Source organism: Hydra viridissima, unplaced genomic scaffold (assembly GCF_058129835.1).
Source record: "Hydra viridissima isolate aposymbiotic clone 2 unplaced genomic scaffold, HvirCarnegie_v1 scaffold_1, whole genome shotgun sequence".
In the NCBI taxonomy this organism is placed as follows: Eukaryota; Metazoa; Cnidaria; class Hydrozoa; order Anthoathecata; family Hydridae; genus Hydra; species Hydra viridissima.
In genome coordinates, this window is record NW_028324300.1 from 14,220,335 (window position 1) to 14,231,053 (window position 10,719).

A 10,719-nucleotide genomic window follows, 5' to 3' on the forward strand; every position below is an offset into this window, starting at 1 on the left:
AGTTAATTTTTAAATCACGAAGTGAATTAAAATATCTGAGGTGAAGTACTATAAAAGATGTCTTTAAAACTCCTTTGTTTTGTTTTTTTTACATTCGTTTTTTATTTTTTTAAATTTCTTAAGTATGTGTTTGATTCTCTTACAACTATTATGTTCTCACTGCAGATTTTAATAGATGAAGGTGGTAAAAACCGATCGTTGAAAACTTTTAGCAGAACAGCGACAAATAGTTTACAACTATTCTCATTAAAGTTCTTCAACTTAAAGAAAATTCCATGATTCCCATTCCAAGTAGACCCCCTGAAATTTGCTAGAAAATTTTATGTCAGTAGGAACTTCTAAGTAACTGACCACATTTTCTCGAATTACTTCGAGAAAATGTGGTCAGATAATGTCATTAATATCTTAAGATATTAATTAGGTAAAATATTATCTTAATGAGATAATATATTATTTTAAGATATTAATGAGGGGTTTACAGACACATGAAAATCAGGTTGCTATTATTAGTGGTGTTTCCATTACTTTGTCTAACCCCTGTATGAATACATTATACATTTATTGCTTGGTTGGTATTAGTGTTCGGCAAAATCAAATATACGTCAAACCTTTAAAGATTTGAATTTGAACTGTTCTTTGAGGGGATAGATTTGAATTTGATTTGACAAATATCTGGAGGATTTGGATTTGATTTTCAAATATTCACTTTGTTCTCAATTTTTGCGTTTGAAAAAAAAACGATGTCCCTACAAGATGGAACTCAACAGCTGATATGCTTAAACGAGCAATGGAATTAAAAGTTGGTTTCATTGCGTATTTTTGCGATTTTGACTCAACTGCAAACAATCCAGACTGTTGTCTATCAATTTCAGCAGATGTTTGGAACAGGTTTGAAACAATTGTTTTGTATCTTGAACCATTCAAGGAATTTACCCAGCTCATTAGTGGTGATTCATATTCCACATTGTCTTTGGTGGTTCCTCTCTTCAATATTCTTTTGGATCACATTACTGAATGGATGACCACAAAAACCAACCCTGAAGATAATCTACACCGCTCTACAGTTGCAGCGCTCGCAAAAATGTCAAAATATTATAATTTGACTAGTGACTGCTTTACTATCTGCACTGTCCTGGACCCAAGATTTGGTATTGAGTATTACAAAAATGATAAGGGCGCAAACAGCGAGTCGTATACAAAGATTATGGACACAGTCAATTGTGAATATCAAATCAATTATGCCCCAAGCAATGGTACAACTGCTACAAGCATTCAAAACGTTTCAAAATATACCCCGTTCAAATCGCGTGTTTCATCAAACCCATGTAATGAGTTTGAAAACTATTGTAATGATACAAGTAAGATAGATGGCGGCAATAATAGCAACATATTACTTTGGTAGAAATCTCGATCTGACAAATATCCAAACCTATCCAGAATGGCCAGAGATTACCTGGCCATTCCTGCTACATCTGTATCATCAGAAAGGCTCTTCTCATTAGGAAAAAATCTTATTACTGACAAAAGAAATCTTCTCTCTGCAGATACCATTCAAGCTTGCCAGTGCTTGAAGTCTTGGTTGGATTAAAAAGAATAAAAGAAGCTGTAATGTGTGAGAAGTAGTAACAAATGCTGCAATATGAATAAAATTTATAGATTCAGATAACTAAAATTAATAAATGAAATAAGTTAAATAACGTTCAAATATACATCAAATCTTGGAAAGATTTGAATTTGATCTAAATTCAAAATAGGAAGATTTGAATTTGGCCATTTCAAACATTTGACGCATATTTGATCAAACTATTTGAATTTGTGCCGAACACTAGTTGGTATGACCGACATTTTCTGATAATGTTCCTTTTAAATAATGGTTTTTATGCCTTTTTTTAATAGATACTAAAAATATAATTGTTGTAGTAACTAATAATAATGTAAACTATAACATTTGCAAAAATAAATCTTGTTTCTAAAAAAAATGAAATGTTAGGAAGCGTTAAAAGTATTCATACCTTTCAAAATTTCATTAATGGAATTTAGTTGTTTGTTTTATAGTTTAAAAATGTTTAACATGAAGTCCTTGGACATCGATAATTGCTTGCAAGCGACATGGAATACTGTCATTTAGGTTTTGTAAATAGTTTTAAGATATAACAGCTCCGATTTATTTCTCTTCTCTTTGAACTAAGTACCGATTTCATTATAAATGAAACAGCCCCAAAACATGTATATCACCACCTCCGTGTTTGATGGTTGCTTTTATAGTTTTTTTTTTGTATAAGTGTTTCCCTTTTCTTTTCCATATATTTGGTCTTTTTTCGAATTCTTTAGTTCGAATTTGCTTTCATCAAAGCATAAAACTGATTTTCAAAAATTTATTGGCTTTGAAAGTATCTTTTTTGCAAAGGCAAGACGTATTGTTTTAGTTTTTCTAGAAAAAGTTTTTTTGTCACACAGGACCCATAAAACCCTGCGAAGCCAAGTCTACGGTGTATTGTTCATTCAGAAACGTTCACGCTTAGTTTTTCTTTTATAGCTCTGGCAGAAACAAAAGGCTCTCGTTTTACTTCTCGTATTATAAGCTCATCTTCTCTACATGTTGTTTTTGGCGGACGGCCTGAAAGTGGTTTATTTTGCACACTTTCAAATTTTTTATACTTTTGTATAATTGATTGTTGCGCTGCCTTGCTTGCATTATATTTTTCAAAAATTTTTCTTTACCCTAAGCTACTTTCATGATCATGATCAATCATTTGCCAAAACTCAACACTAATTTCGTAGATCTTAGACATTTCGGAAAACTTTTGAAGTAGTTGTTAAAATATTTTAAATTTTACTTTTGTGGTGCAGACAAAAAAAATCGAAAAATGAACATACCTGACTAACTAAATCAATCAGTATAAATAATTATGTCGTACATGTATTACGACATTATATATATATATGTGTGTGTGTGTGTGTGTGTGTGTGTGTGTGTGTGTGTGTGTGTGTGTGTGTGTGTGTGTGTGTGTGTGTGTGTGTGTGTGTATATCACACATACGTGATTTAGCTAGAAATAATGCATATTTATTCGTATTAGTGACAGGTGTGCCGAAAGTTTTATTTATTTAATTCTTATTCGAAATATTGTTTATCATGTTAAACAATATTTCGAATAAAAATCAAATCAGTAAAACTTTCAGTAAAAAATATGCACTAAATTGCAAGAATAATCAGATTACTTTAGTTAATAACTTTAGAGGACCAAAAAGCTGCAACCTGGTATTTTGTAAATTAATTGTTCAAGGATCATGTCATTTAATTCCAAAAGATCTTGTCCCTATATGTCCGTAACTTAAAGTTATTATAATTTTAAGATTAATGCTACATCAATTTTTCGGTGTGCTACATGGAGACCAAGAAGTACTATGCTAGCTGGACAGTAATGCAATAGACAGGGATCTCTGCAACAGAGTTTGGTTTTTAAATTCCTTAAATGAAAGCTTCAACATGTTTCGCAAGGCTCAAAAAACATACATCGCAAGGCTCAGAAAATATAGGGGAGACTGGTTCTCCTAGGGACGTTTTTAGGTTAATGAGTGTAATTTTTCATCGGTGAATATAATTGAACTTTTGAAAACTGTATATGAAAATATGGTCCTTTGTGCACTTTTGATGAGAATCTCTGCTTTATAATCCAATTTTTTAGTACTTTTTTTTAGCCGCAAAATGAGGTCTGACTTTGTCCCTAGGTACAACATGGGGTTGTACCTAGGGACATAGGTGGTTGTACCTAGAGACGGCGGTTGTACCTAGGGACGCTGGGTAATCGAATACTCAGATTGGCTTCTATTGAGCTAATAATTATAAATACAAAAGAACCTGTAAAAAATCCTGAAAGGAAACTAAAACAATGATATAGATCGTTAAAAGAATTATTTATTTGTAGTGAATGTAACGATATTATTTAAAATAGTTAAAACTAATAAATAAAAAATAGTGAGATCAATTTTTCTAGAACAAACAAATATTTAAATTGTAAATAAACATATTTAAAATAGTTAACACCAATAGATGAAAAAAAGTGATATCAATTTTTCCAGTACAAAAAATGATTGAATTGAGAAGCAGCAATATATTTTGAATAATTAAAACTTATAGATAAAAATGTAACATCAACATATCCAGGACAAAAATACTTTAATTAAGAAACAACAGTGTTTAAAATAAAATAGTTAATAATTATAGGTCAAAAAGAGTGATACCAAATTTTCCAGAATAAAAAATACTTTAATTAAGAAGAATCTTCATTACAAGACTGGTTCATTGGGTTGTAATCTTTATCTGCAGCACTATCGTCGCTATAAGCATTTAAACATCTTTTACAAATAAATTCAAATGGCAGAATACCAGGCTCTGCACATTTTACACAAACTGCATTTCGGCAGACTATGCATTTATTCCATTTATCATCATTGTGTATTATATTGTGACAAACACGGCAAAATACTTGTTTCGAGGAACATGGAGATGATCCCACTAAACGAAATGTGTTTTTTGTTTTCGATTTATATTTTTTAGAAACTTAATTTTTCGGCAGTATTTCTCGTTTTTGTTTTTTCGATTTATCGTTACAAGTTGTTTTCTTTCTTTTCCTCTCCTCTGTTTCCTTTTTTTCTGGCGTGTCAGTAACAATACGTGCTTTACCCTTACGGGAAGGTTTATTGTTTGTCCTTGGACCAGCTTTAGGTAATGGCATTATATCGAAAGGAGACACAGATTTCAGATTTGTACAATCAGATTTTGGCGGTGTTGAAAGAAGTGAGCTCTGAGACGACGTAGGTGGGTTATTATCTTCTGATGTTAGTGGTCTATCAGTCATATTTGATGGCAAAAGTGAGCCCTGAGACGATGTAGGTGGGTTATTATCTTCTGATGTTTGTGGTCTATCAGTCACGCTTGATGGCAAAAAGTCTTCTTCCGAAAATATATCGGGATTCAGTGGATAGAGGCCACAAACTTTGAAACCATTTATTATATTGGATGGTGTAAACGCTTTTGTGTATGCCATTCCAGCTAGTTCTGCAATGTGATAAATAGTAATAGGCTTTCCTGCGTTTTCTGATGATATCATAAAATTGGTTACAGCATTATTGTAATGTGTTTTAAATGGACTAAAGACGGTTCTATCTAACGGTTGCATCTTATGAGTAGTATGCGGGTGAAATGTCACCAAATGAATGCCATTTTCTTTGGCTTTTCCAATAGCATCAATAGAAATGTGACTCGCGTGATTGTCCATTAATAAAACTACCTGGTTATCCTTACTTGGATGAGCATGCGCTATGAAATGATCCAAAAATTCACTAAATGTTTTTTCGTTCGACCAACCAGAGGGATTTGCTGCCCCAATTGATCCTGGAGGAGCTCTTCTCATCATTGTCATTTGTATATATTTGACTCGAGGAAAAATGAACATAGGTGGAATCGAATTTCCTATCGCGTTCACTGCGGCAATCATTGTTACATTGATGCCTCGCTCACCAGAAGTCATTGCTCCAACTTGTTTGACTCCTCTCTTCGCAAATACTTTTGGACTAGCCTGTACAGTTGAAACTCCCGTCTCATCTACATTATAAATCCTTGACGGATCGAAGTGGTGTCGTTGTAGAATGTCGGTGTATATATTGAAAAAATTCTTCACATTTTCTCGATCGAATGAAGTAGCCCGGCCTAAACTAGTTCCTTCAGGTTTCCTTAATGATATAATTTCCTTAAATTTGTTTTTGAATGTACGCAACCATTCACTGCCCGCTTCTTGATTTTTTTCCCACTGTTCAGGATATTTTTTATTATTTATTTTGGCAAATTGAAAAGCTAGTTCTTTCAGCTTCTTTGTTGTTAATCCGAAATGAAGTTGAGAAGCTTTTTGAACATACTCAAGCAGTAAACACTCTTCGCTATGAGTAAAAACTTTCCAATGTGCATAATTTGTTTCATACGAGTAATTTTCAGGTCCAGATTCCTTAAATTTTTTGACTTGGCGGCAAAGCATCGATCTCGATATTCCATATTTTTTTGCTGCGCCTCTGACTGTATTTTTATTTGCAACTATTTCCTTCACAGCCTTCTCCACAACTTCTTTATCTGGATCTTGCCGGATTTTTTGTTTCTTGCTGCGTGGCATGACAAACAAAATCTAGAATGAAAATAAAAAATACTAAAGATAACTTATAACTATAACTTTAATTATTTATTATTATTGGCATAAATTGAATTACAACTATTATTTCCTATTAATTACTGCACAACGAGTCACAATTATATTATTTATTACACCACGATTCATAAATGAATTATTTATTACATAAAAACACAAATAATTCCTGATGATACAGAAGTTCGGCACTTTGTTGTACCTAGGGACATGTCCCTAGGTACATGTCCCTAGGTACAATAGAGTGCCATATTGACAAAAAACGCCGACTAAAAATTTTAGGTTAGGATTTGAGAGATATTACTAACGCAATATTCAAGCAAACAAAATAATGTATTCGTATAAACTAAGAAAAATTTTGTTAAATACATTATAAGGGCGAAATTAAAAAAGAAAAATGTTAAAAAACTTACGTAAAAGGGTTGTAAAATCAATTTTTAATCACCACTTTGCAACGCTTCACACCAACACGATGACACTTCGGCTGTCAACTGACCTCAAGAGGTGGAGTGTTGTCACATACAAAAAATATTATGCTTATACAAAATTCTCAAAATATTTGAGTGTCCCTAGGTACATGTCGTCCCTAGGAGAACCAGTCTCCCCTACATCGCAAGGCTCAAACAACCAGGAAAGATTTTTTTTACATACTCAAATGTATAATGAAATGGATAAATTACTGCATAAATTAGATTACTTTATTGTAATGTTGTAGCTCTTATGACATTTTCTCCACTGAATTAAAAGTTTTAATTGATTTTTAAAAGACCATGGAGCTAAGGACTGAGAAAATCATTATTCAAGGAAAGTTGTGCAGAGCTATGAAAAACAGTGAAGCTCCTTTCACAAATCCAAATAGCAATTTATTGTTCTCAAAGACTACATATATTCTATGTTTTTGAACTTAAAGTTTTTTAAATGCAATTTGTTTTCAACTGACATTATTTGCCAAAAAAAAAAAGTGATAAAAAAAACTTGATTTTGGAATTTTTTCGGTTTTTTTCTTCTAATTTCTGACCAGAGTGAGATAAAGTTATTAAAAGCTAGAAAAACACGCAGACATTCTTTCAAGCATGTTACGGAAGTAACTTGCTTAATTGTGAGGTTTGAGCATAACTTAGCTACAATAGATAAGGATATATAAAAAATTGACCGGGAGTGTGTTAGTGAAGTTATTGCAAAGCACAATAGTTTTTTGTGATTATAAGAAAGGTTCAATAATAGAAAAAAAAAACAAAAAAAAAATGAAAATAAACAAAATAAAAAAAACAAAAAAATAAAACATTCCCACTACAATTCTGTTCAAATATTCATACAGTGGCTGGATTCCCTTAAAAGGCGCAAAAAACCGGACATCATAAAACTAACCATGAGTTGTTAACCCTAAAGATGCCCAACTTTTTAATAACTTGCCTAGTGACAACGATATGTTGGATGCTAAAAAAGATAGTGAGAGTTAAAGTGACGAGAGTAAACACAAGAAACTCTATTTGAAAAGACAATATAAATCTGCATTACAAAATTAAAATTTTTAAGTTTATTTACCGTATGCACTCGTAAATAACCCGCTTTTTTTTTTTTTTTTTTTCAAAAAAAAGTCTTCAAAAGAGGATTACACGAGGGACAATAATTAAAAATGAAATTTTACTCATTCATGCATAGGCAAACATGAAAATAGACCTATTTGCATAAAGGTAAAATTTGGAGTTAAAGCACTTACATTATGACACTAAAATTTAGCGATGAGTTATTCGTTATATTATTATTTATTTATTTTTTTTGACGAGGAGTTTGAAGAAACACCAATTGTTTGTTTTTTCTCAACCAGTTTTCGCTCTCAAGCACTAATCAAACTTCTTTTTAAATGATTTCGAGAATAAGAAAAAAGGAAAATGGTTTATTAATAGTCTCAGCGAAAAGAATAATTTTGTTCTGCAAAGTACAATAATTACCTCGCGACATTGACCATTTTATTTTTTATTATTATTTTTTTACCTTCTATTTCATAGCTGAATATGGCGAAATTGAAAGTTGATGTTGTTAATGCTGATGGCATTGATAATTTTTCAGAATATTTTCAAAGTCACATATACATGCGAAGGAAACCGACTGTAATTAAAGGACTTGATATAGGAGCTGCTGTAGAAAAATGGAGTGGACAGTATTTGTCAGAAAGTGTTAAAAACATCCCTGTTCAAATACACGTTTGCCCTGTGCCAGCACTTGATTTCTTAAACAAGAATTTTTTGTATAAGACAATTAATTTTGATGATTTCTTAGCTAGAGCAGAAAAAGAAGTCCAAACTAATTTTTTCATTTGTCCTGAGGAAAAATATTATCTTAGGTCTCTGGGAGAAGATGTAAGAAATGACCCTGCTGATATAGACAAACAATTCCCAAATCTCTCAAAAGATCTTGTCATTCCAAATCTATTTGATAAAGAGTGTTTTTTTTCAAGTATTTTTCGAATTAGTTCTTCTGGCATGAGACTATGGACTCATTACGATGTTATGGACAATATGCTTATACAGATAAAGGGAGAAAAAGAAGTTGTTTTCTTTTCACCAAAAGATGCTTTAAACTTATATTTGAATGGGGATAAATCAGAAATAATTGATATTGATAACACAGACTTTAAAAAGTTTCCAAAATTTAAAACTGTTGATCGGTACTGTTGCAAAATCTGTCCAGGTGATGTTTTGTTTATTCCAGCCCTTTGGTTCCATAATGTGACTGCCATTGACTTTTGTGTTTCAGTAAATGTTTTCTGGAAACATCTTAGCGATAAAATGTATAATAAAAAAGATGTTTACGGAAATAAAGATCTTGTACCTGCAGAAAAAGGAATGCAAAGTTTTGATAAAATTTTAAAACTCTTAGAAGAATTACCACATGATTATAAAGATTTTTATGCAAAGCGTTTAATAATTAGAATAGACAGGACAATACAAAAGTGGAGCTTAGAAGAAAGTGAAACGAATAATAGTTCTTCAAGGTGAAGATAATTTCAGATAAGATATCTTCATCTTAAATTAGTTATCTGATGAAAACCTTTTATGTGTTATATATATATATATATATATATATATATATATATATATATATATATATATATATATATATATATATATATATATATATATATATATATATATATATATATGCATAACACAGAGCTGGCTGTAATTCTTTTTGCTCGTCTAAATAATATTGGGTTAACAATTCCATCTAACCAACTCATACCAGCTGCAAGAAACAGAATGTTTTCATCTTTTTTAATCATTTTTTCAATTTTTTTATATACAAGAACAATACTTTTAAACTAAGTTTGTCAAATTATATAAAAATCTTCCATTTTACTTTAGACATATAGTAGATATTTTTTTTCGAAGAAGACAGTTTACAAAAAAGATAGTAGTTTTACATTTCAATTTCAGGATATTTATGAAAATACACAAAGGTTTAACCTTCAATCTGTTTTTATTATAGAAAAAAATAAGTTTAATTAAAAAGCTAAATGCTCTATCTATTTTCAATAAAACGTGAAAAAAGTTCAACGACTTAAATAAAAATGACAAAATTTAAAGAAAGCAGGTAAATTTTAAATTAGAAAATGTACATTGCAATTTGCTTAACCGGAATGAAAAATCTTATAAAAAGAGGAATACAATGCCGCCTTGCTAAAGTTGTACATATCGAGGAGTTTTAGTTGCAAAGGAAACTTCCGATGAATAAGTAGCTGAATATTATACGCTCTATGATAAGGGAAAAGTTTAAATTATTGTTATTAAGGAGTAAGCTTCAAATTTAAGGACAGCTTTCTAATTAGTTCGTTGCAATAACCTTGACTGTTTGTTGTGGGTCGTGTGCTTTTACGGTTTAAAGATAGATAATAATGTAAGAGCATTCAAAATGTACGGCTCCTTTGGTGGAGCCGCATCTGGAATCTTACGTATTATATTATATCATGGACATATAAAAGATGGACTTGCAACGTTATTGTTTTTTTTTGCGAACGTGCTAGTTGCGCATAGTTACAAATCTCTTGTTTTAAACAATAGAAACTAAATTATGTTAAAATCTGTCGGATTAGTCGAAACTTTTTGGTCTCGTCTAACCATTAACATCAACTTCCTTTTGGTTATTAAAGATAACAGCAATAAAACCAAGTTTTGAGCTTAATACTATATATTTTAAGAAGTAATGCTGATGATGATATAAAAATTGAGATCATTTACTTAACTCCTTTAGTACATTTATAACTAGATATATAAAAAATAATACAAAATATCAACTAGTTTTGTAGCTAAAACCCAGTGGGTATGCATCGTCCGCACGACGTCCGTAAGACGTCCATAAGTACGTAAGACGTCCGTAAAACGTCGTGCGGACGATACATGCCCACTGGGCAAGATCACAATTGTTTCATGTCCAGGGAACTACTCCATCTACTATATTGCTGTAGACTTCCAGTTTATGAATATTATTGAATTTTCAATTTTTATGTTTAACAACAGAAATAT

At 31.2% G+C, this 10,719-nt stretch overlaps 2 protein-coding genes across 2 annotated transcripts; one reads left to right on the forward strand and one right to left on the reverse strand.

The window, feature by feature from the left end:
* Positions 1–4,105: 4,105 nt before the first annotated feature.
* Positions 4,106–6,737, reverse strand: LOC149893471 (uncharacterized). The gene is made up of 2 exons (XM_090101164.1): positions 6,610–6,737; positions 4,106–6,178 (listed from the first exon to the last, which is right to left on the reverse strand). The coding sequence occupies exon 2, from the start codon at positions 6,164–6,166 to the stop codon at positions 4,565–4,567; it is 1,602 nt and encodes a 533-aa protein (XP_089957290.1). The 5' UTR covers positions 6,167–6,178; positions 6,610–6,737; the 3' UTR covers positions 4,106–4,564.
* Positions 6,738–8,129: 1,392 nt separating this feature from the next.
* On the forward strand, positions 8,130–9,265 carry LOC145188160 (tRNA wybutosine-synthesizing protein 5-like). The gene has a single exon (XM_080064731.2). The coding sequence runs from the start codon at positions 8,212–8,214 to the stop codon at positions 9,193–9,195; it is 984 nt and encodes a 327-aa protein (XP_079920857.2). The 5' UTR covers positions 8,130–8,211; the 3' UTR covers positions 9,196–9,265.
* Positions 9,266–10,719: the final 1,454 nt, after the last annotated feature.